Source organism: Hemitrygon akajei, chromosome 5, assembly GCF_048418815.1.
Source record: "Hemitrygon akajei chromosome 5, sHemAka1.3, whole genome shotgun sequence".
In the NCBI taxonomy this organism is placed as follows: domain Eukaryota; kingdom Metazoa; phylum Chordata; class Chondrichthyes; order Myliobatiformes; family Dasyatidae; genus Hemitrygon; species Hemitrygon akajei.
The window spans coordinates 188,003,364-188,030,357 of NC_133128.1; the positions used below are offsets into that span (position 1 = coordinate 188,003,364).

The window sequence follows — 26,994 nt, forward strand, 5'->3', positions numbered from 1 at the left end:
AAGTGTGTATCTTTTCTAAATCCTCTCTCTCTCTACAACGAGGAAAAGCCGGCAAACTTCTGAGTGACTCTTTATATTTCCGTTGGACTCCGTATTAACCCCTAGACAACTGTAGAGCTTATTTCTGATTGATTATGGTTACACCGGTGTTTTAGATTGAGTTTTGACGATCTGAATGTTTTGTATTAACCATACGTTTGTGCCCTTGTTGAATAAAACGTTTGAAAATAGTAGCATCCGACTCAGCTGACCCATCTATCTTTGCTGGTAAGTTACCTGGTTACGGGGTTTTCATAACAGGGACCTACAAGTATCTGGGAGTACAGTTAGACGAGAAGCTAGACTGGACTGCCAACACAGATGCCTTGTGCAGCAAGGCACAGAGTCAACTGTACTTCCTTAGAAGGTTGGCGTCATTCAATGTCTGTAGTGAGATGCTGAAGATGTTCTATAGGTCAGTTGTGGAGAGCGCCCTCTTCTTTGTGGTGGCGTGTTGGGGAGGAAGCATTAAGAAGAGGGACGCCTCACGTCTTAATAAGCTGGTAAGGAAGGCGGGCTCTGTCGTGGGCAAAGTACTGGAGAGTTTAACATCGGTAGCTGAGCGAAGGGCGCTGAGTAGGCTACGGTCAATTATGGATAACTCTGAACATCCTCTACATAGCACCATCCAGAGACAGAGAAGCAGTTTCAGCGACAGGTTACTATCGATGCAATGCTCCTCAGACAGGATGAAGAGGTCAATACTCCCCAATGCCATTAGGCTTTACAATTCTACCACCAGGACTTAAGAACTTTTTAAAAGCTATTATTAATGCTTTTTGAGATAGTGATTTAGATGCATATCATATTTTTTACTGAGTTAAGTATTGTATGTAATTAGTTTTGCTACAACAAGTGTATGGGACATTGGAAAAAAAGTTGAATTTCCCCATGGGGATGAATGAAGTATCTATCTATCTATTTATAAAGCTGCAACATTACCTCTCAGCTCCAAAATTCAATTCCACGACTGATGAAGGCCAATACACCGTATGCCTTCTTAACCACCTTCTGCCATTTTTGTACTGGCAAACCAAGGTGTAAAAAGTTTTGTGCCCTGCACATTGCAGAGAACATTCATTTTCTTCTCATTATCATTCAAATTCTTCTCATTTGCATAATTCCACATTTGAATCTAATAGATTTCTTCAGATACATAAAATGAACATAATCTGTATATTCACACCTACCAGTCTGGATAGAAGCGTCAAAGGATTTTACATGCATAATGTTGTCAATGCCACTTCTGATAATAGTCATCCCTCCACCATCTACTTTCTGCACACGGACAATTCCCTTCAACCTCCAGTCCGTAAAATATGCATAATCTGTAAGAAAAGTTGAAGAAACTGTTTAAACTTAAACTGTTCAATGAGTTTTGTCCTGCATGAAACAAACATGACTTTATACTGTAAAAATCTTAGGATTTATTCTATTAAGATATGCCGTTAAGTAAAAGGACTGATACTTCTACAGAAGAATAACTTACCGCCAAATACTGTAAGACCAAAAGGGTGTGACATCTGGCTAATTTGACTGAGGGTCTGTCTGTCTGAACCACTGAGAGAACAGTGCTCAATTTTGTCAAAAAAGGCATCCACCCAATAGAGACGTAAATTACTAGAAAAACAGAAAATGTTTAACAAATTTCAAAGTGAAATTAAATAACTAAATAAAGCAATGTACAGAACGTGCCCCTAAGAATAAATTCAATGTTCTATTAATCTGGTTAACTGCTTACTCTCTTAAAAGTATACGAGTCTGGTGCAAAGAAGGATGATAATATCAAAGCCCAGAAAATAACTGCATGGTAGTAGACCTGGGTGTAATGGGACGGCTGAGAACCAAGGCAATTAAAAACACACTGGAGAACTGAAATAAAAGTAGAAAATGCTGAAAACATTCAGCAGGTCAGCCAGCTTCTACAGAAAGACAGTCCACACTAGACCGGATAATTTTGAAAATGCCGGTTTCGCGTAAGAACGATAGGCGTCCACACAGTGTTTTTGAAAATACCTCCGTCCGCATTAAAACGGGTATTTGGGTGAATCTCCTCCTACTAGGCATATGCAGGACACATCTAGAGAAAACAAGCGACATGTTTGGTGTCGAATCTCGCTGTGAAAATGCGCGTTTGTCATTTGGCAATTTCCTTTTAAGGTTTTCTAGTCTGTAACTGCACAGACAGCTGTTGGCTCTCACACAGGAGGACTTAAAACTAAAAAAAAACACAAATACTGGAGCGTACGGTGGCAACCGACAGGGAGTTCACGGACAGTATGACCCAGCTGAAGACGAACATTGAAAAACTGACTACTCCGTTGCATTAATAAAGCACCTTGTTAAATATGTAAAACCTGTCTGCATCAGTGTTATCTTCTATTTCCATACAATGTCACAGCAGGCTGTTACACATCTATTGTCAGAGAAGTACTTGCATAAATAGGTAAACCACCTTCATACAAGCAAGGACGGAAAACAGGGCAAAGTGAGTATACTTATTTATTCAGTAGTTATGGGTCAAAGTATTTGGTGAGTACATTTCTAACCCTTCTGGCTTCAGTCTCGTTGCCGGCTATTCTGAGATTGTTAGGTTGTGTGGGGGTTGTGTTCAAGAAAACAACGAAATGCTGCGCTGCTGCCACCATCTGTTCCAGCATGTCATGACAGTGTTTCTAGAAATCTCCAGTTACCCCGTCCACACTACTCTGCCCAAGCGGCGTTTTCAAATTTACACACTCTGGAGGGCGTTTTAGAAAAGCTCTGTTTTTGGGGGAGGAAAACGCCGTTTCAGTGTGGACGGAGGGTCAAATTGAAGAGAAAAACCTTCGGTTATGGATGTGTCCAGTCTAGTGTGGACGTAGCATGAGTGTTGTTGCAGGTTGACATGAGAACAGAGGATTTTTGCATTACAATGTCTCTGAGAGGACAGGGCTATGGTTGCATACATCAGGACCGTCTTGACAACAGGGGCCTCATCAAAAGCACTGGAAAGCCTGCAGATGCTGGAAATCCAGAACAACACACACAAAATGCTGAAGGAACTCAGCAGGTCAGGCAGCAACAATGGAAATGGACAAACAGTCGAAATTTCAGGCCCAGACCTTTCTTCAGGATTGGAAGGGAGGGAGAATGAATGGAAGGGAGAAGGGCAGGAGGATAGCTAAAAGGTGATAGGTGAAGTGAGGTAGGTGGGAAAGCTAAAGAGCTGGAGAGGAAGGAATCTGACAGGAGAGTGGGCCATAGGAGAAAGGGAAGCAGAAGGGAGGTGATAGGCAGGTGAGAGGAGGTAAGAGACCAAAGTGGGGAATAGAAGAAGAGGGGAAGAGGATGGGGAGAACAGTTTTTTTTTAAAACCAGAAAATCAGGCTGGAGGCTACCCAGACGGAATATAAGGTGTATAAGGAATATAATGCTCCTCCACTCGAGTGTGGCCTCACCTTGGCACAAGAGGAGGCATGGATGGACTTATTCGAACGGGATTGGGAATGGGAATTGGAAAGGGCCTCATCAATTAGGCAGCGTACTAGTGTAGCTAGTAGAGCTGCTGCCTCAGAGTTTCAATGATCAGGATTCAATACCTGATGTTATTGTGTGAAAGTTGCACATTTCCACTGTGATGGCATGGGTTTTCTCCGGATGCTCTGGAACCTTCCCACATTGCTCCAGTTTTCTTCCACATCGCAAAGACATGCAAGGTGATGGGCTAAATCACTTTAAATATTCTTGGCCAATCAGATTAGTGCAGGAAAAGCATAAATGGGTGACTAATCAGGCCCTCTGTTGGTCAGAGACAACGATGGATGTTGCTTCCCAGCTGTCGACAGAATACACAGACCAGGGCTGTATGATACAGCGAGCAAGCTCTTCCTTTCCATGCAGCTGATGAATCCAAAGGAACACTTGGAGACCAATACAGTTTGGCATTAGTGAGGTCGCAGAAGTTGCCAGCCATCATGGAACTTAATGTTGGTCTGCCTCAGGGACACGACCTCTGGATTTTTCCTCTTGGGGTTTACTCCCAAAACCTCCTTCATGAGTGGGTATAGCCACAAGGCAGCAGAGTATGAGATCAGAGTTTTCCCTCTCCTCAGTAAACTGCCAACCACAGCTGACAAGCCCCAACTGCCTGGTTACGTAATGTTGTTATAACCAGCGGTGTTAATGAGGATAAGCTCCCACTACTTATTAAACGCTCTCAATGGCATAGCTACTAATCCCGTTTGAACTGTTTCTACTGACAAATGATGGGCCAAATGTGGTTTACCGGTGCCTTAAAACCAGTCGCTTCAGGAAGACAGGGTGATAAATTGTCGGCAAAGATATGGTGGGCCAAGGGGCTTACTTTCATGGTGTTTGATTACAAAAATATTTGTATAAGTTCAAGTTATTTGTTCAAATTAGAAAATGGAGGAAAACGGTCAGTGACATCACCTGTTCCCTCAATATCACCTCTCTGAACAAGAAGGCAGAACAGCACCTCCACTTCCTGAGGAAATCGAGGCAAGCGATGCTCCCCCCACATCCACCCATCTTAAATGTGTTTTACAGGAGCACCATTGAGAGCGTCCTGACAAGTTGCATCTCCATCTGGTTCGGGAGCAGTGGAGCATCGGACCGGAAGTCCCTACAGAGGACTGTGAGAAGAGCTGAGAGGACCACAGGGATCTCCCTACCATCCATCGGGGACATTTATCAGGAGTTCTGCATATGCAGGGACCTCAGTATTATTAAGGATCCCTCCCACCCATCCAGTATCCTCTTTGACCATCTACCATCAGGCAGGGGACTCCGATGCATAAAAATAAGAATGGCCAGGATGGAAAACAGTTTCTTCCCCAGGCCACTGGCTTCTGATCTCCCTGCTGCATTGAATTCAAAGTGTCACCACATAATCTGTACCGTACCCTACAGTATATACTTATGCACTTGGCTTATCCATGTGTAATTCATTTGTAGATTTAATTCTTGCTTTCCAAAGTGATTGTGTGTTACGTGTGCTACCGTGCTTTACACCCTGGTTCGGAAAAACATCGTCTCATTTGGTGGTCAAGAGTCAAGTGAGGTTTATTGCTATTTAACTAAATACATGTATATAATGCACATAGAAATGAGACAACATTTCTTTGAACCAGAACCCATAACACGCAATAACTTATGAAGGTAAAGATAAAACCTACAGATGAATCACACATAAACAACAAACTAAAGTCCACTAATATTAAATATTGCAAGGTACAGAACAGATTAACCAGTGGTACATCGACTAAGATGCAGCCGGGAGTTCAGAAGCCTTATGGCCTGAGGGAAGAAACTGTTTCTCATCCTGACCATTCTTGTCTTTATGCATCGGAGTCTCCTGCCTGATGGTAGAAAGTCAAAGAGGATGCGGGATGGATGGGAGGGATCCTTGATAATACCAAGGGCCCTGCATATGCAGAACTCCTGATAAATGTCCTCAGTAGATGGTAGGGAGACCCTTATGGTCTTCTCAGCTCTTCTCACAGTCCCTTGTGGGGACTTCTAGTTTGATGCTCGACTGCTCCCGAACCAGATGGAGATGCAATTTGTCAGGACGCTCTCAATAGTACTCCTGTAAAACAGTTCAGATGGGGGTGGGGGGCTAGCCTTGCTTGCCTCAGTCTTCTGAGGAAATGGAACACTCTTGTGCCTTCTTGTTCAGGGCGCTGATATTAAGAGACTAGGTGAGGTCATCAGTGATGTGAACTTTCAGGAACTTGGTCACATAACTCTCTCTATGGAGGAGTCGTGCATTCCCAAAGGGGAATAGTTTGTTTGCACCTTCCTGAAGTCCATAATGATTTCCTTGGTCTTTTCCACATTCAGGCTTATGTTGTTCTTCTCACACCAATCCACCACCTGCTCCACTTCCTCTCTTACTCTGTCTTGTCATTGTTTTTGCTAAGTGCAAACTTGATGACACGGTTTGAGCTAGATCCTGCCACACAGTCGGGCGTAGCAGTGTGAACAGCAGCGGGCTGAGCACACAGCCAGTGCTCAGCATAATGGGACAAGAGACACTAATGCCCACACGGACTGACTGTGGTCTTACTGTTAAGAAGTCCGGGATCCAATTGCAGAGGGAGGTGTTGAGACCCAGTGAGAACAGTATACATGTATATAGTTAAATGGCAATAAACTTAACTTGATATGTTTGGTCTTACGGTATGATTCTAACCGCTGAAATATCATCCCTCAAGTTATCAATTTGACTTACCTCCAATCAATGGTAAGACCATTCGGCCAGCCTAATGTTGTGTTAATTAGTGGCTCTGCATTTGATCCATCAGCCCAGGCTCTCATGACTTTTGCAGGCCGGTACCAGTCTGTCCAGAAGATGTATCTGCAAGTAAATGAAGCAATGGCAATGTTCCTGTTACATCTACAAGAATTTCCAAGAGTTCGATCCATAATATTTAATGTGATAAAAACTACGTATACTGATGTTTGCTTTCAATTTACCCCAACAATGGATGCACAACAATAGATCTAGGATTGTTCAGGTTGTCAGCAATCACTCTCCTGGATTTATCAGCCAGTCGCAGGACAGATATGCTGCTATAGCGTGTATCAGTCCAATAAAGATTCCTCGAAATCCAGTCAAAAGCCAGATCTTCTACTCCTTCCACTCTATTGGCAGCGAGAACCTCCCGACCTACATATCAGACAGAAATCTAAGCACTGCTGATTTTAAAACTGAAGTTTGCTCATTAGTTACTGCAGAATTCTGTTTCAAGCTCTTAGCTGATAATTAACAGGAAGATAACAGCAAATACAGTTCTTTTTTAATTTCATATAGAATCTGCTCAGATAGAGAATGATAGTGAACAAGGAAGCAAGAGGCAAATTCAAATCCGGAACACATTGGTGAATGTCAACCCTGTGGCTATTTGGTTTCACGATGTCACTCAATACGCACATCGTCGTGGTATAAAGAAATAAATTGGGCGATGAAAGAATGTACTCCTGTATCAATGTTTCATTTTAACTCAGTTCTAATCCCAGTACTACTTGATTGTACATAGGAAAGCAGATCACAGTAGCTGAAGAAGCTGAAACACTGCCTTACTAGAGAAACAAAGCAGACTTTTAAATTGTACAAATTTTACTTCAAATTAAGTTTCTATCCGTAACTACTGCTCCAAGGGAACAACAGGAAAGTGATTAAAGTGGTCATTGGTCATTGTAAGTTGCCTGGTGATTAGCCTACTGTTAAATAGGTGGGTAGAGCGGCCTTATTAGACCGGAAGGGCCTGCTCCACACTGCATCTCCTTATGGATGTGGCAGAATGTAAAAGAATCTAAATAGACTGATGTACTTGATTAAATGTCTGTAAAGTGAAACTTTAATTAAGGCTGTTCATTTATTTATCTAGAGATATCTCATGGAACACACCCTTCTGGCCCAATGAGCTGCAATACCCAGCAACCCACCAATTTGACACCAGCCTAATTACAGGACAATTTATCACCACCAATTAACATACTAACTGGTAAGACTTTCAACTGTGGGAAGAAACCGGAGTACCCAGAAAAAACCCGGGGAGAATCATGGGGAGAGATCTTTAATGTTTTTTATTTCAGGGATGCAGCATGGAATAGGCTTTTCAGGCCCACCAACCCACGTATTTAACACTAGCCGAATCACAAGACATTACAATGATCGATTAGCTTACTAACCAGTATATCTTTGGACTTTCAGAGGAAACAGGAGCACCCGGTGGAAACCCACTTGGTTCATGGGGAGAAATCTTGAATATTATTCTTTTATTTATTTAGAGAAATCTTTTATTTTATCTATTTATTTAAGAGAAACAACTTTGGACTATGGGGCCACGGTCCTAAAGAGAGAACGTAAAGCTCCTTACATATGGTACCGGTATTGAACACCGAACACCAAACTACAACTAAGACCATAAGATACAGGAGCTGAAGTAGGCCATTCAGCCCATCAAGTCTGCTCCACCAATCATGGGTTGATCCAATTCTTCCAGTCATCCCCACTCCTCTGCTTTCTCCCCATACCCTGTGATGTCCTGGCTAATCATAAATCTATATGTTTCTGACTAAAATGCACCCAATGACTAGTTAGGTAGTGTCATGCTATACATTACGTTACTGTGGTGCCATTTTACTGTTTGTGGTGCAGTGATGTTAAGTAATTCTGAAGTAATCTGAGCAGTAATTATGAATAATAAATACAACATTTATATCACAAACAAGAGAAAATCTGCAGCTGCTGAAAATCCAAGCAACACACATGCAAAATGCTGGAGGAACTCAGCAGGCCAGGCAGCATCTATGTTTAAAAAGTACAGTCGATGTTTCGGGAATCTGCTGCATCCTGATGAAGGGTTTCTGCTCAAAACATTGACTGTACTCTTTTCCATGGATGCTGCCTGGACTGCTGAGTTCCTCCAGCATTTTCTGTGTGTTGCTACAACATTAATATGGAGGTTACCTTATTAAATATTAAAAGATCTGAGATTTTCATGGTTTGTAAAGAGCTAGAACTTTCATTTGAACAATGAAGAAATAAAATGGCTGAGGAAAGTTAATCATTTTTTGAATTTGGTCACTACCTGTTCCATCTATTTTCTGTTTACAAATCAGATCATTCTTTGTATCAGAGAAAAAGATAGTCCATTCCGCTGCGTCAAAATCAATTCCTACAAAGTACGAGGGGTTTCTTGTCACAGGCAGAATTACATCTTCCTGCGTGGAGACGTTGAAAGGGATTCCACGAACAGCCAACTGGGATGAAAATAGGAGGAACTGGGTCGCGACTGCAGAAGAGAAAACATATAACATTCAGAATATTTTTCTATTTGACACAGGGGAATCAGAATAAAGGTGTGCACTCAGGTCACACTGGGCTAAGTACAGAGGACTGAGGAGACCAATGCAGTGAAAAGGTGGCGATGAAGGGATAGGGACAAAGGGAGAAGTGGACAGGATGTGGAGAAGTTAGGAAGGAAAGGAGTGGAAATTGAAGAGGAAATTGAGGAAAGAGGAGAGATGGAGATAGCAGGAAGAACGGCCATTAAAGAAGAGGAAAAATTGAAGACACAGAGCCATTAAGACTTTATTAAATATAGAGGGCCCTTCTCTTAAAGAGCAAGCTCGACATATTATTTATCAGTAAATGGCTTGATTCATGCTGAAGTCTTGCATTGAATTACTGATTATTGTATCCACAGTGATAAGGGTGTGGACTCCATATTGCAGAACGTGAGAATTGGATTTGTTTACAATTTACATTTATTAGAAACACGAAGGGGAAATCAATTTAGACTCACTGAGGAAGAAATAATCTGATAAGGTTAAGGCCTATTTGCCTCAGGTTACAAACACCCAATTTATGCACACCCTGTACATATAAACAAGAATCTGAGAGAGTGGTGGGGTAGATGTGGATGGATTTGCTGCCTGCATCATGACTGAGGCAACTTCTACCAGGTGAGAATGGGGTGTTAGTGCATCCCTTCTCTCCCCACTGACAAAAACTCTACCACCAAGCTGCAATAATAGGTTGGGTCAGGCTTAGTAGAGAAGACACTCTTGCTCACTCATTGACTCAGTGAGGACACCTAGCAGCAACCCTTCCCATGCCGACTCACTCTCCCATCACAGCTGTTTCTGTCACCCTCACCGACACACCATTTTATATCCCCACTTACAGACCATTCAGATTTATCAACACCATACAGGAACAGGACTCTGTTGTAACCCGGGCGGAGCTGCCTGTTTTCACTTAAAGTCATAAATTCTCTGCTAAATGCCAAGTCCACATTGACCAGAAATAGAACATCAAGCAGAAAGCCCATCGCCAAGAGCAAGGGAGACCCGAGGTTCAATCGATTTAAGTGCCGTGCCAAATCGGAAAGGTCGGGTACAGGCCAAATCGAAGTGGTGAGCTGCAGGTCCCAGAGTGTATCGAGGTGACTGAATCTGATGCTTAGATGATTTGGGCCCTGGGACAGATTGAAAATATCAGGGTGTCGGGGCTCGAGGTGTGGGAAGAGCCAGTTCAGCTCGCTGCTCCACTCTGCACTGAACTACGGGTCAATGGACAAACTCGCTTTGTGGACTTCAGCTCAGAACACTATTCATTTGCGTTTATTGTTTGCATGACCATACTTTTTTCTCTGCTCACTGGGTGTTTGACGGTTCTCTTTTTCTCATTGGGTTTTTTTGTTTCATGGCTGCCTGTTAGGAGACAAACCTCAAAGTTGTATAATGTATACATACTTTGATAATAAATGTACTTTGAACACAGTACTGCCCTTCAGCCCACAGTAATCTGCTAAGCAACATAACCCTTCACTCCCACCTAGACCTCCATTTGTCTTTCATCCATTGCCTATCTAAGAGCATCTTAAATATCCCTAAAGTATCTGCCTCTGCTGCCACCCCACTCTGCAGGTCATCCTAGGATGTATCACAGCATCAATAGTCTATTATTCTATAGTTTATAATGAGCACAGGTTCTTTTCTTCCTTTCTTTCTTTCTTTCTTTTCTTTTTAAATCTTTTTATTAATTTTTAAACAAACATAAATGAAACATGAATACAGAGAGTTTGAGAGTACATAGTTAATAGTTTAAATAAACATTCAAATAGATGATAATCAATATATAGTAACCTCCCAAACTCATGGTAATTACAAACAAAAGTAGTAAAAAAAAAACAAAAAAAAGAAACAAGAACTAAACAACATGGGCCATTGCATTATGTCAAATATATACAGTAGTGCCAATAACTCCATACCTCCATCCAAATAATTAATGATAATAAAAGTTAGGTTTAAGAAAAGACAATTTAACTCATATGAAAATGTTGAATAAATGCTCTCCAAGTTTCTTCAAATTTAACTGAAGGATCAAAGACAACACTTTTAATTTTTTCTAAGCTCAAACAAGAGATAGTTTGAGAAAACCACTGAAATATAGTTGGAAGATTAATTTCTTTCCAATTCAATAGAATAGATCTTCTAGCCATTAATGTAACAAATGCAATCATCCGTCGAGCTGAGGGGGATAAACGACTATTATCAGCCATTGGTAAACCGAAAATTGCAGTAATAGGATGCGGTTGGAAATTGATATTCAGAACTGTTGAAATAATACCAAAAATATCTTTCCAGTAATTTTGCAAACAAGGGCAAGACCAAAACATGTGGGTCAATGAAGCAACTTCAGAATGACATCTGTCACAGGTTGGATTAACATAAGAATAAAATCGAGCAAGTTTATCCTTAGACATATGAGCTCTATGTACAACCTTAAATTGTATTAGGGCATGTTTAGCACAAATAGAAGAATTGACTAATTGTAAAATTTTCTCCCACTTCTCAGTGGGTATAAGACAATGAAGTTCTTTTTCCCATTCCTTCTTAATTTTTTCTGATACTTCTGGCGGTATTTTCATGATCATATTATAAATGATGGCTACTAAACCCTTCTGACAAGGATTCAGAGCTAAAAAAATTTCCGTAATGTCCAATGGACATAATTTTGGAAAAGACTGTAACTCATTATTCAAAAAATTTCTAACTTGCAAATATCTAAAAAAATGAGTTTTAGGTAAATTATATTTATTAGATAGCTGTTCAAAGAACATAAAACTATTATCTAAAAATAGATCACGAAAACATGTTATACCTTTTGTTTTCCATAAAACAAAGGCTTGATCCATAAAAGAGGGCTGAAAAAGAAAGTTAGATATTATAGGGCTTGATAAGATAAACTTATTCAAGCCAAAAAATTTACGAAATTGAAACCATATTCGCAATGTATGTTTAACTATAGGATTAGTTACTTGTTTATTCAATTCAGAAAAAGAAAAAGGAAGTGAAAATCCTAAAATTGAAAACAATGAAAAGTCTTGTACAGATTTACATTCCAAATTTACCCATTGTGGGCAAGCTGCTATAGTTGATTCTTGCATCCAAAATATTAAATATCGAATATTAACTGCCCAATAGTAAAATCTCAGGTTTGGCAAAGCCAAACTGCCCTCCTTCTTAGGCTTCTGTAAATATTTTTTGCTTAATCTAGGATTTTTATTCTGCCACAGATAGAAAGATATTTTGGAGTCAATAATATCAAAAAAAGATTTAGGAATAAAAATTGGTAATGCTTGAAATAAATATAAGAATTTGGGTAATACCATCATCTTAACAGCATTAATTCGACCAACCAATGACAAAGATAATGGAGACCACCTGGTAACAAGTTGCTTAATTGGTCAATTAAAGGTAAAAAATTAACTTTAAATAAATCTTTATGTTTTTTGGTAATTTTAATACCCAAATAAGTAAAATAATCTGTGACAACTTTAAATGGTAAATGTTTATAAATTGGAACTTGCATATTTAATGGAAATAATTCGCTCTTATTAAAATTCAATTTGTAACCAGAAAAGTTACTAAACTGAGCAAGCAAGGATGAAATAGCAGGAATAGATCTCTCAGGGTCGGATATGTATAGTAACAAATCATCAGCATATAATGATAACTTATACGTCCCTTCCCCACAAGTAATACCCAAAATATTAGGTGATTCACGAATGGCTATAGCTAAAGGTTCTAAAACAATGTCAAATAGTAAAGGACTTAAAGGACAGCCTTGCCTTGTACCACGGAATAACTGAAAAAAAGGAGATCTTTGATTATTGGTAAAGACCGAAGCCAAGGGTTTATAGTATATTAATTTAATCCATGATATAAATTTCGAACTAAAATTAAAATGCTGCAACGTATTAAATAAATATGGCCATTCAACTCTATCAAATGCTTTTTCAGCATCTAAGGAAATGACACATTCTGGTATTTTGGGTGAAGGAGTATAAATAATATTAATTAATTTTCTAATGTTAAAAGATGAATAGCAGTTTTTAATAAATCCAGTCTGATCTTCAGAAATAATTCGAGGTAATATATTTTCTAATCTAGTGGCCAAAATTTTACTAAAAATCTTAAAATCCATATTCAGCAAGGATATAGGCCAATAGGATGCACATTCAATGGGGTCTTTATCTTTTTTAAGAATTAAAGAAATAGAGGCTTCATAAAAAGATTGTGGCAATTTACCTATAGTTAACGCATCTTTAAAAATTTTACAAAGCCAAGGAGAGAGTATAGAGGAAAAGGATTTTTAAAATTCTACAGTATAACCATCCGGACCAGAAGCTTTACCGGAATTCATTGAAAAAGTAGCCTCTTTCATTTCAGTTTCCGTAATAGGTGTATCTAGGAATACACTATCCTCTGTTGTTAATTTTGGGATATTCAATTTTCTTAAAAATTCATCTATTATAGAAGAATCCTCAACAATGAGCACAGGTTCTGCATTACAAAAAGTATTATTACCTGGAAAATAAAAAAATTATAAAGTAATAAACTCATACTGTACTGCTTTCAACACAAGTATGTTTGAATATCAAATAATACAACAAAAGTGTAAGTATTTCAGCCAATTGAAAAAGTTTCTGAAGCTTTGAAGCATGACGCTCGCAAATTTCTACAGAGGTACCATGGAGAGCACTCTGGTATGGAGGGGCCACGCACAGGATCGGAAAAAGCCACAGGAAGCTGTAAACTCAGTCAACTCCATCATGAGTACTAGCCTCCTCATCTTCAAAAGGCAGTGCCTCAAAAAGGTGGCATCCATCATTAAAGACTCCCATTACCCAGGACATGCCCTCTTCTCATTGTTACCATGAAGGAGGAGGTACAGGAGCCTGAAGACACACACTCAACATCTCAGGAACAGCTTCTTCCCCTCTGCCATCAGATTTCTGAGTGGACACTGAACCCATGAACACTTCCTCGATATTTTCCCCTCTCTTTTTGCACTACTTATTTAATTTATTTTTATATATACTTCTTATTGCAATTTTGGGTGACAGTTTGGCGATATGTCTCTACCAAAGGAGGTGGCAGCTGCTCCTTCCCTCCGCTAGCCTGCAGGTCACCCTTGGGGAAGGTGTAGCACCTGCTTAGATACCACCCCACACTTGATCAGGGTTACGTGAAGCAGGAGGTAGACGGTTGTATGAGCAGCTGCTGCATAACACAAGCCCTGGTTATGTGGCCACTGACGCCAGGCAGACAATCCAGAGACTGATAATGGCTGGTAAAGACACTGCCCAGAAGGCAATGGCAAACCACATCTGTAGAAGAATTTGACAAGAACAGTTACACTCATGGAAAGACCATGATCACCCATGTCATACAGCATAGCACATAATGATGATGATGATTATTGTAATGTACAGTTTTTTATTATTATGTATTGCATTGCACTGCTGCTACATAACAACAAATTTCATGACAACTGCTGGTGATACTAAACCCGAGTCTGATTTTTTTGTTCAGAGAAGTCTTCCATGACGTACACTGTCTACCACACTGACTTAATTATTCTCTTCAAGGCATGAGATTGCAACTATGCAAAATATTGATGATTTCATTGAAACTATTAAATACAGGGAGATTAATGAATAGATTAATGATAAAAAGAGGTTGTGGGTTAACTTAGTCACAATATTTGAAGATAACCATTAGATAATGATAAAGTGAATTCTTGAGATCATTCACTTACCATAGCAATGTTTCTGATCGCGGTGAAGATCAAAGCCCAGCCTGCATCTGCATCGGTAGCCCAGGCCTTGATTGTCTGTTGTATGACTGAGAATGCATATATGTTCACATCCAGCATTATTATCACATGGATTCCTCACTATAATGAGCCATAAAGAACAAAACAGGTGTATTAATTTAACTTCGTATGCCTAACTGTAGCACACTTGTGGTGTCCAGGGAGGGGTAGCACCTCTGGTGAAGGGGCTGTCATGTCCATTCTGGGGCAGCTCTCTCACTTCTGGTCCCCAGCAGACATTCAGCTCTCACCTGTGGCTCCCAGTAGCTGTTTGCATATGACAACGGCCACACCCTGGTACACCGCTTCTACAGATTGGCTAAATCAGTTGAGGGTAGCCAGTGGCCTCCTACCCTAGCGTGCAAAGTCAGCTCCAGCAGACCAAGTGGATGAGGTCTACAGTGAGACACAACAGCCAGAAAGGTGGTCTTACAATGCTCTGTGGAAAGCAAAGGGCATGACAAGGTACAGAAGATGTCACAGTTATCCACTGCAACTCAGGAAGACCCCAGTTTGTGATGCTTGTTTCTACCACTAGACCTGGACTTCTGAGATGAGAGAGTGGAATTGCCCCAGTGCAATGACTTTTCCACTTTAAAAACCCTCCCACACAAGTTTCCTGTCATTGTTGGACATGATGGACAATCACCATCGACACTCGTGATTGGGACAGACTGTTGCAGCTTTTTTCATATGGTTGTATGCACCAAATATAAAGTAAACTGAAAATAATTAGAGAAACAGCGTTAACATTTCAGAAACATTAACCTATATCTGACCTTTCTGAGAAGCAGTCAGAACTAGAAGAGGCAGCATGTTTTAGGCAGGTACAAAAAAAAGGGAAAGGAGAGTGAGAAAGAGAGAGACGGCAGGGAAGCTCTACTAGAATGGAAAACAGTAGAGACTATGTAGGAGAAGAGATGATGACTGATGCAAACTGAAATGGAATGCTCAAGTAGAAATACAAAGGATGGGTACAACAGAAATTTAAACTGGAATAGCAAAGCTGTATCTCTCAATAAATCAAATTAAATTATTTTCAATGGCTTCCATCTGGGAAAAAAAGAAAAGCAGTGACTTATATAAAGCTAAAATGAGGAAATCTGCAGATGCTGGAAATTCAAGCAACACACACAAAATGCTGGTAGAACACAGCAGGCCAGGCAGCACCTATAGGAAGAAGCTCTGTCAATGTTTTGGGCCGAGACCCTTCGCCAGGACTTGAGTCCTGACGAATGGTCTCGGCCCGAAACATCGACAGTGCTTCTCCTCCTATAGATGCTGCCTGGCCTGCTGTGTTCCACCAGCATTTTGGGTGGTGTGTTATTTATATAAAGCTATAAGGTTTAAACTTAATGTTAGTAAAGAGAGTCAAATAGTCATAGTCATAGAAAAGTAAAGCACAGAAACAAGCACTTCAGCCCATCTAGTCTGTGCTGAAGCATTTAAACTGCCTACTCCCACTGACCAAGATATTAAGAAAATGTGAAAACATTTTTTTTTAATTTTTCCATTCCCTTTCTATTTATAACATGCAAATATGAGACCGGATATTTTACTAGAGGCAGTCATAAACTAACAAATAAAAATCAGTTGAGCAATTTTTGGTTTTTATTGAATCAATGGGAACATAGATCATTTTCATTTCAAAGGAATAGAATTCTAACACTATTATACTACAAGTATCTGTCTGCAGATACTGTACTTACCAAATGGCTGTCTGAATGCATGATATACTGTCAATCCATATGGCTTCAGTGAAGACTGATAGACAATTTGTGGGTCATTATCTATAGACTTATTGACTCTCATAACAGCCATCTTAGTCCAATCAGTATAGAATACTTTATCCTCAAAATGAGTGATTGCATAAGGATGAGGAACTGCCATACCTCCACTTACAATGGTTTTCCTTGGAAAAAGCAAAGTTTTTACAAGGAATGAAAAAAACATCTACTAGACATCAAGACCAGAACATAATTTTGTTCAAGTTCAAAGTAAATTTATTATCAAAGTACATATATATCACTATATACAATCCCGACTTTCATTTTCTTGCAGGCATACTCAGTATCCAAAAACCATAATAGAATCAGTGAAAGACCACACCCAACGGGACAAACAACCAATGTACAGAAGACAACAAACTGTGCAAATACAAAAAGAAAAAAAAAAGAAATAATAATAAATAAATACCCAATAAATATTGGGAACATGAGATGAAGAGTCCTTGAAAGTGAGACCACAGGTTGTGGAACAGTTCAGTGATGAGGTGTCTGAGGTTAACCCCTCTGGTTCAGAAGCCTGATGGTTGAAGGGTAATAACTGTTCCTGAACCTGGTGGTATGAGTCCTAAAGCTCCTGTGCCTTCTTCCTGATGGCAGCAGAGAGAAGGGAGCATGGCCTGGGGTGCTGAAGCTCAAATTAGTGTGGTTATAGTAGAATAAGGCTAAACAAGATATTTTAAAGAAGAATTGGGTGGATCATTAAATGGTAGTCTCTGCATGCCTATGCCAAATGGACTCTTCTTGGGCTTCCAGCTGGATACATGTTTCAATTATAACCAATGTTTTGATGACAAACTTTGCCACCTTCATTGGGGATGATGCCTGGGCACGTCTATTTCCAGTGGTATTTATATCCCCATGGTCTGAAGTGGTATAAATCGGGTATCTGCTCTCTCGACTTGTTTACAATCAAATTCCAGTTCTTACTTAGAGCAAGACCTTCATCTTTGTTAAAATTCTTTCCCCCCAGTTATATTTCAATGGCTTCCTTTACCAGGTGGTCCCAAAACCCACTGGTTTTTGGGATTGCCTGATAAAGGAAGCCATTGAAATAAAACCAGAGGAAAAGAATTTTAACAAAGATGAAAGTCTCACTCCAAGTAAGAACTGGAATTTGATTGTAAACAGGGGAAAAGAGCGAAAACATGACTGGATGAGGGTTGACCTATCAGGAAGGATGGACTACAGTTTGGGGGTGTATAACTACCTCCCCCACCCCCGACTAGACATGCCTAGGCATCAATCCTGATGAAAATGGCAGAGTTTGGCATTGAAACATCGTTTATAATCAGTATGTGTACCCGGCTGGAAGCCCGAGAAGAGTTTATTCGTCATACATGTCAGCAAAGCACTAGATCCTTTTTCACTAAAGATATGCCTTTGCCAGTGGAATATGGAACTTACTTTCAAACAAATCACAAAACAAAATTAGTATTGTTCTCATTGGCATCAATGAACAATTTTAGTTCCTTCTTTTTATTTGGTTAAGTTTATTTATTGAGATAGAATGCGGAATAGGCCTTTCCGACTCTTTGAGTTGTTGCCCAGCATCCCCTGATGTAACCCTAGCCTAATCACAGGACAACTTACAGTGACCAATTAACCTACCAACTGGTAGATTTTGAACAGTGGGAGGAAACCTGAGCATCCGGAGGAAACCCATGCAGTCACGGGGAGAACGTACAAACTCTTTACAGGCAGCAGCAGGAAGTGAACCCGGGTTGCTGGTACTGTAAAATGTGCTAACCACTACACTGTGGAACCACAAGGACTTCCACAAAGATGACAGGGGGCTTAGCCGTGGCTTTCCAGGTTCAACAAGCGGTGCAAATGTATGCTTTAAACCTTTTATTTATGATCGCAAGACCCTGTTAGACATTGGTCATACAAATTCCTGCTGGTCAAGTTTATTAATTCATTGCGAGACCGATGGCAGAGGAACTGTGTGCCCTCCAACAATGCTCCAAAACTGCCACTCAGGGACATGTACTATCATAACAATACAAGTTGTGTGTGACTATTCTGAACTTTATTTCAGTATTTTGTCTAGCTGTCTAAATGTATATGGTTGAATGACAATTGAAGTTTCATGCAATAAATGACAAATCAGTATCAGAAAGATGAAAAATAAGCAGAATATCAATTAATTCATCTTCTAAGTTTGTCTCTCTCCAATTTGTGCCCAGTTTCTCCTATTAAGTAACTCTTAAAAGGCTCAATGATAAGACACAAATAAAATAATGTTATTATTTAATTTTAATCTATTACAATTTTATTTAAACTTTTACAAAGCAATGTATTTATTATCAATGGTCCAATAAGGATAGTAAACACCTAATGAATGAGATGGCAATCCAGCTGGATTCGTTTGTGCACCCTTCTCAATCTTTTTTAATAAGTGAAGCACGGAAATAACTTATCACTGCTGAATTAATTAAAAACACATCCAACAATTAATAACAGCACTTTATTTCAATTTTGCAATTTTAAGAGAATATAAGACCATAAGATATAGGAGCAGAATTAGGCCATTTGGCCCATCAAGTCTGCTCCAGCATTTCATCATGGCTGATCTAATTTTCCTCTAAGACTCGGCCTCCTGCCTTTTTCCTGTATCCCTTCATGCCCTGACCAATCAAGAATCTATCAACCTCCGCCTTAAATATGCAAAGACTTGGCCACAGCTGCCTGTGGCATCGAATTCCACAGATTCACCACTCTCTAGGTAAAGGACTTCCCTCTCATCGTTCATTCTAAAAGGACACCCCTCTATTCTAAGGCTGTGTCATCTGGTTTTTGACTCTCTCACCACAGGAAACATCCTCTCCACATCCACTCTATCGAGGTCTTTTAACATTTGATAGGTTTCAATTAGGACATCCTTCATTCTTCTGAATTCTACTGAATACAGGCCCAGAGCCATCAAACACTCTTCATATGACAAACCATTCAATCCTGGAATCATTTTCATGAACCTCCTCCAGTTTCAGCACATCCTTTCAAAGACAAGGGGCCCAAACTTGTTTGCAATTCTCGAAGTGAGGCCTCACCAGTGCTTTAGAAAGTCTCAACAGTACATCTTTGCTTTTACATTCCAGTCCTCTTGAAATGAGTGCCATCATCACATTTACCTTCCTCACCACAGTCTCAACATTGCCCAGAAGGCAATGGCAAACTATTTCTGCAGAAAGATTTGCCAAGAACAACCATGGTCATGAGAACCATGTCATACGACATGGCACATAATGATGATGAAGACGACAACATGCTATTGTCTGGTTCATTTAAATTAGCATTTATTTATTTACTTGCTGATTGATTGTGTGAGATACAGCACGGAACAGGCTTTTCCAGCCCTTTAAGCCACACCGCCCAACAATCCCACGAATTAATCCTGGTCTCATTCTGGGACAATTTACAATGACTAATCAACCTACGAACCAGCTGGTTGTGGACTGTGGGAGAAACCAGAGCACTCGATGGAAAGCCACACACAGCACAGGGACAACGTACAGGCAGTGGGAGGAATTGAATCTGAGTGGCTAGTTCTGTAAAGCGTTGTGCTAACCACTACACTAAAGCACTGAACCACAATCAATTCTGGGATGTTCCATATACTGGCAATAAAGTGATTCTGATCCTGTATAAAATTACATCCTCTCTAATAAATTAACATGAGCATACTGACCCTCAATATAAACAATTCCAACAACTCTCTAAATAATTTATTTTCTATAAAAAAAATCTAGCCAACAGTTACTTACCTTGCAAGTCCATCATATGTTACAGTTTCAATATAATCAAAACGGCTATCCACCCAATAAAGTCGTTTTGTAATAATGTCCAAGGTTATCCCAGCTGGCCAGCCTAGTTTGGTCCTGACCAACTCAAGCCGATGGCTTCCATCCATGAAAGCACGCTCCAGTTTAGGGGCACCAGAAGCATCATTCCAATCAGAGAAGAATAGATAGCTGGACAGAAATACAGAGTTTGATCAATCAGTTTGAATCAAAAATCACCAACACCAAAAATAGAACTCTATGTTCAGCGAAAGAAATTGAAAGGTGTATAAAATGATGAGAGGCATTGATCATGTGGATAGTCAGAGGCTTTTTCCCCAGGGCAGAAATGGTTGCCACAAGAGGACACAGGTTTAAGGTGCTGGGGATTAGGTATAGAGGAGATGTTGGGGTTAAGTCATTTTACTCAGAGAGTGGTGAGTGCATGGAATGGGCAGCCAGCAATGGTGGTGGAGGCGGATAAGATAGGGTCTTTTAAGAGACGTTTAGATAGGTACATGGAGCTTAGCAAAATAGAGAGCTACAGGTAAGCCTAATAATTTCTAAGGTAGGGACGTGTTTGGCACAACTTTGTGGGCTGAAGGGCCTATATTGTGCTGTAGGTTTCCTATGTTTCTAAAAAGGGAGGAGGTCCTGAAGAGAGAATTCAGAGAGTTGGGTAGGAAGCTGAAAAGCATGACATCCAGGGTAGTAATCTCGGGATTGCTGGCTGTGCCATGTGCTAACGAGCGCAAGAACAGCATGATCAGGCATATTAATATTTGGCTGAGAGATTGGTTCAGGGGACAGGACTTCAGGTTCCTGGATCACTGGGGCCTCCTCTGGGGGGAGGTACAATCTGTACAAAAAGGACGGGTTACACCTGAACCCAAAGGGATCCAATATCCTCGCAGTTAGGTTTAATAGAGCTGTTCAGGAGGGTTTAAACTTATTTGACGGGGGGATGGGAACCGGAGTGATAGGGCTGAGGAGGGGGAAACAGATATAAATTAAAGATAGCATGCAACAGAGATGATAGAAAGAACAAGCAGGAGATGAGGCATAATCACGTTCAGTGGGATGATTTACGGCGCGTGGAGCAGTTAAAACAGAAAGCAACAAATATTGGACTGAAAGTGTTATATTTGAATGCATGCAGCATAAGAAACAAAATGGATGATCTTGAAATTCAGCTACAGATTGGGAAGTATGAAGTTGTGGCCATCACTGAAACTTGGCTGAAGGATGGCTGCCATTGGGAACTGAACGTCCAAGGATATATGGTGTATTGGAAAGATAGGTTAGTAGGCAGAGGGGGTGGTGTAGCCCTATGCATAAGAAATAATATTAAATTATCAGAAAGGGATGACATAGGATCGGAAGGTGTAGCGTCTCTACAGGTTGAGTTCAGAAATGACAAGGGTAAAAGGACCGTTATGGCAGTTGTATACAGGCCTCTGAACAACAGCTGGGATGTGGATTACAAATTACAGCAGGAATTTAGAAAAGGTGTGTCAGAAGGGTAACGTCATGATAATCGTTGGGGATTTTAACATGAAAGTGGATTGGGAAAACCAGGTCAGTACTGGTCCTCAAGAGCAAGAATTTGTAGAATGTCTAAGGGATGGCTTTTTAGAACAACTTGTTGTTGAGCCCTGTGCTGGATTGGGTATTGTGCAATGATCTGGAGGTGATGATAGAGCTTAAGGTTAAGGAACCCTTAGGGAACAGTGATCACAATATGATCGAGTTCACTTTGAAATCTGGGAAGGAGAAACTGAATTCCAATGTGTCGGTATTTCAGTGGAATAAAGGAAATTACAACGGCATAAAAGGGGAACTAGCCAAGGTTGACTGGAAAGGGACACCAGCAGGAAGGACAGCAGAGCAGCAATGGCTGGAGTTTCTGCAAAAAATGAGGGAAGTGCAAGACAGATATTTTCGAAATAAGAAGAAATTTTCGAATGGAAGAAGGACACTACCATGGCTGACAAGTGAAGTCAGAGCCCAACTAAAAGCAAAAGAGAGGGCATACAAGGAAGCCAAAGCTAGTGGGAAGATAGAGGATTGGGAAGCTTTTAAAATCTTGCAGAAGGAAACTAAGAAGATCATTACAAAAGAAAAGATAAATTATGAAAGGAAGGTGGTGACTAATATCAAAGAAGATACTAAAAACTAAAAGGGTAAAAGAGAGTTGAGGGTAGATATAGGACCAATAGAAAATGACACTGGAGATATTGTAATGAGAGACACTGAGATGGTAGAGGAACTGAATGCATATTTTGCATCAGTCTTCACAGTGGAAGACATCTGCAGTATACTGGACATTCAAGAGTGTCAAGGAAGTGAAATATGTGCAGTGAAAATTATGACTGAGAAGGTTCTCAGGAAGCTTAATGGTCTGAGGGTGGAGAAATCTCTTGGACCTGATGGAATGCACCCTCGGGTTCTGAAGGAAGTGGCTGGAGAGATTGCAGAGGCATTTTCAAGAATCAAGATTCTGGCATTGTGCCAGATAACTGGAAAATTGCAAATGTTATTCCATATTTGAGAAGGGTGGGAGGCAACAGAAAGGAAACTATAGACTGTTAGCCTGACATCAGTAGTTAAGAAGTTGCTGGAATTGATTGTTAGGGATGAGATTACGGAGTACCTGGAGGCACATGACAAGAGAGGCCAAAGCCAGCATGGTTTCCTGAAAGGAAATCCTGCCTGACAAACCTACTGCAATTTTTTGAGGAAATTACAAGCAGGGTAGACAAAGGAGATGCAGTAGATGTGGTGTACTTGGATTTTCAGAAGACCTCTGACAAGATGCTGCACATGAGGCTGCTTTGCAAGATAAGAGCTCATGGAGTTACAGTGTTGGGACCGCTGCTTTTTATGATGTATGTCAATAATTTTGATTATGGGATTAATGGACTTGTGGCTAAATTTGCCGATGATACAAAGATTGGTGGAGGAGTGGGTAGTGTTGAGGAAACAGAGAGCCTGCAGAGAGACTTAGATAGTTTAGGGGAATGGGCAAAGAAGTGGCAAATGAAATACAATGTTGGACAGTGTATGGTCATGCACTTTGGTGGAAGAAATAAACAGACAGACTATTATTTAGATGGGGAAAGAATTCAAAATGCAGAGATGCAAAGAGACTTGGGAGTCCCTGTGCAGGATACCCTAAAGGTTAACCTCCAGGTTCAGTCAGTGGAGCAGAAGGTGAATGCGATGTTGGCATTCATTTTTAGAGGTCTAGAGAATAAGAGCAGGGATGTGATGTTGAGGCTCTATAAGGCACTCGTGAGACCACACTTGGAGTATTGTGTGCAGTTTTGGGATCCTTATTTTAGAAAGGATATACTGACATTGGAGATGGTTCAGAGAAGATTCATGGGAATGATCCCAAGAATGAAAGGGTTACCGCATGGGCAACATCTGGCAGCTCTTGGGCTGTATTCCCTGGAGTTCAGGAGAACGAGGGGGGATCTCATTGAAACAGATTAGATATGGCAAAGTTATTTCCCATGGTAGGGGAGTCTAGAACAAGAGGACATGACTTCAGGATTAAAGGATATCTATTCAGAACAGAGATGCAGAGAAATTACTTTAGTCAGACGGTAGTAAATCTGTGGAATTTGTTTCCACGAGTGGCTATGGAGGCCAAGTCATTGGGTGTACTTAAGGCAGAGATAGATAGGTTCTTGATTAGCATCAAAGTGCACGGGGTGAAGGCAGGGCAGTTGGGATGACTGGAAGAATTGGATCAGCCCATGATCGAATGGTGGAGCAGACTTGATGGGCCGAATGCCTACTTCTGCTCCCATATCTTATGGTCTGTGATCTTATTCATTTTCCTGTGGGCATACTCAGCAAATCTACAGAATAGTAACTATAGTAGGATCAATGAAAGATGAACCAGAGTACAGAAGACAACTGTACAAATGCAAATATAAATAAATAGCAATAAATAATAAGAACATGAAATAACAAGAAAAAGAGTCCTTAAAGTGAGATTATTGGCTGTAGGAACATCTTAATGATGGGCCAAGTAAGTGTAGTTATCCCCACTATTCAAAAACCTGATGGTTGAGGGTAGTAACTGTTCTTGAATGTAGTGGTGTGAGTCCAGAGGACTTTGTACCTTCTACCTGATGGTAGCAACGAGATGAGAACATGGCCTGGGTGGTGGGGATCTCTGATGATGGATGCTGCTTTCCTATAACAGTGTTTCACATAGGTGTGCTCAATGGTTGGAAGGGCTTTATCTGTGATGTACTGGGCTGAATCCAGTACTGTTTGCAGGAGCGCCTGGCTTGTACTCAATGGATTTGCCAATCTAGGGGAAACTTGAATGATACATATAAAATCCTGTTGTCCTTGACACTCAATGTGGAGAGAATATTTGTGGGAAAATTGAGTACTGGAGGTAACGTTATAAAAACAAAGAATCATTCATCTGACAGAGAGAAGTCAAATCTTTCTCTCTCAGAGGGTTTTTGGAACTTTCCTCCTTTGAAACCAGTTATTAAATACATTATGCAGTACTGTGCCAAAAACTTAGGCACATATATATAACTAGGGTGCCTAAGACATCCGCACAGCACTGTATTTGTCAATGTGCAGCAGAGAATGAGTTTGTGAATCTGGTGGGAACAAAAGATGTTGGGAATGGTAGGGCAGACCTCTCTGTGAGGGGTGTGGGACAGGTGGCAGAGAAGAAATTCCAGGGGCAGGGGTGTGGTGCGGGTGCAGACACAACCAGCCCTGAGAGACAGGCAAGATCATTGATTCCAAATAATTGGTTTATTGATCATTACAGAATGTCTCTCTGGTGATTCCCACCCCTCCCCTCTCACTTCCCCTTTTCCCAACCAAGACTCCCCTCTCCCTGCCCCTTCCCACTTTCAGTCCACTATAGAGACCCATATCAGAATCAGGTTTATCATCACTCACATATGTCATGAAATGTTTCTTTTGTGGCAGCAGCTCACGGCAACACATAAAATTACGTGAGTTCTGTGCCAAAGACTTTGACACCCTAGCTATGTGCTTACGACTTTTGCACTCTACTGTGTATCTGTTGTGGATGTTAGACCAAGTTTCCAGAGAGCAAACCCACAAAAAGCAGCTGGCCTGGATGAAGTTCCCAGCCATGTCCTTTAATCCAGTGTAGATTAGCTAGCAGAGGTATTCACAGACATTCTTTACGTCCCTCTACTTTAACCTGCTTTAAGAAGACTTGTACTATCGGGTGATTAGGACAGCTGAGCACACCACTGAGACTCAACTACTGGATCTGGAGACAATCTACAACTCTCAATGCTCGTCACATCCTTAAAGACCCATCTGTGGTAACTTCTACTTCACAAAAAGACCACTCGACAACTTGATGGCCAAAAGAGCATCTTTATCTGGGATGGCAAATGATATTTACAATACAGAGGCTTCCAGGTACCTCGTGCGGCCTGGGTGGAGGAACTATATACAATGCATACTGGGAGTAAAAATAGTGGAAGTAAAGACCCCGCCAACCCCAGTAGTATTAACTTACTTTTAATAATACTCACATTACAACACTTCCCCCCTTTAAAATCCAACATTCCCCAAATATAGAAGAACTGGGAAATAAAAACAGTGGTATCATTAGCAATAGGTTACCAATACAAAAACACCTAAAAAAACGTGGCAAATTCAACATTCAACCAAACAACAAAAGAAACTATCCAATCAAAGATTAAGTCTGTCAGGAGGTTTGTGAGGGCACTGTGACCCAGCAGGTATCACTGGTGAGGATGTTTTGGGAGGATCTAGTGTCGGGGACTCAAGAGGGGTCTGTGTGTCCGCGTGAGAATGTCCATCCTCTTCAGGGGACTCTGCCCCCTCTGCCAGTGTCTCTCCCTCTAGCAAAGTCACTGGTGGACATGCTTTCCTGGTATGCATTAAGTGGTCATTGCTCCTTAACTGTTTTGGACTACTGAGCTTCTTTGAAATCGGTGGCAAGCTGTTCTCAGCATTATTGGGACAAACGGCATCTACAGGTTTGCCACCTAGCTTGGAACGCACTGAAGAAAGAACTTTGGTTTTTGAACCATCGTCACAACCGTGGCTCAGGATAGACCCAACTGCAAATTTTTCATAGAGTTCCTTGTTATAACTTGGAACTATCTGGAGTTCAACAGCAGGAAATCGCAATGCGTTTCAGAAAACCTCCTGTGCTTGAACAAAGGTCTTGTCTGTTTAATCACAGTCATTGATTTTGATGATACATTCATTGTCTTGGAGCAGGTTCTCTTTTCTTGAATGGCTGTTCTCTTCAATACCACGAATACTCAGGCCAAGGAATCTTCCACTCAGCGTAGAGTTAAAAGGCACCACATGGATTTCCAGGGGGCCACCGCCTCCAGAAAATTCTACTTTCTTTGTCAAATCACTTAGAGTGCTTTCTGAATGCTTGTCTGGTGGTCCTGGAGGCTCTGTTCTTACATCGTCTGCAGGTGCCCCGTTTGCTACTGTTACGATTGGCTTCACATGCAGGTTCCTGTTAGCGGGATCATCAGGCTGAGATACACCTTGCTGTAACTGGGCAGGTGGTACAAGAGCTGGGGCACTGCTTCACCGTACTAGAAGTGGCGTGCTGGCTTTCAGTCCCGAGGGGGTAACTTTAATTGCTCCTGTAATAGGCTGAAGAGCCGCAAGCTGCGCTGTGAGCTCA

At 40.8% G+C, this 26,994-nt stretch overlaps 1 protein-coding gene across 1 annotated transcript in view; it reads right to left on the reverse strand.

The window, feature by feature from the left end:
* The window catches only part of lrp2a (low density lipoprotein receptor-related protein 2a), a 396,886-nt gene that overhangs the window by 276,889 nt on the left and 93,003 nt on the right, over window positions 1-26,994 (reverse strand). The window contains exons 11-18 of the mRNA XM_073047514.1: window positions 20,274-20,480; window positions 16,432-16,634; window positions 14,666-14,803; window positions 8,643-8,846; window positions 6,523-6,715; window positions 6,278-6,403; window positions 1,529-1,659; window positions 1,230-1,367 (exon numbers count right to left, since the gene is read on the reverse strand). Of these exons, the coding sequence (XP_072903615.1) occupies window positions 1,230-1,367; window positions 1,529-1,659; window positions 6,278-6,403; window positions 6,523-6,715; window positions 8,643-8,846; window positions 14,666-14,803; window positions 16,432-16,634; window positions 20,274-20,480 (1,340 nt within the window). The remainder of the gene's footprint in view (window positions 1-1,229; window positions 1,368-1,528; window positions 1,660-6,277; window positions 6,404-6,522; window positions 6,716-8,642; window positions 8,847-14,665; window positions 14,804-16,431; window positions 16,635-20,273; window positions 20,481-26,994) is intronic.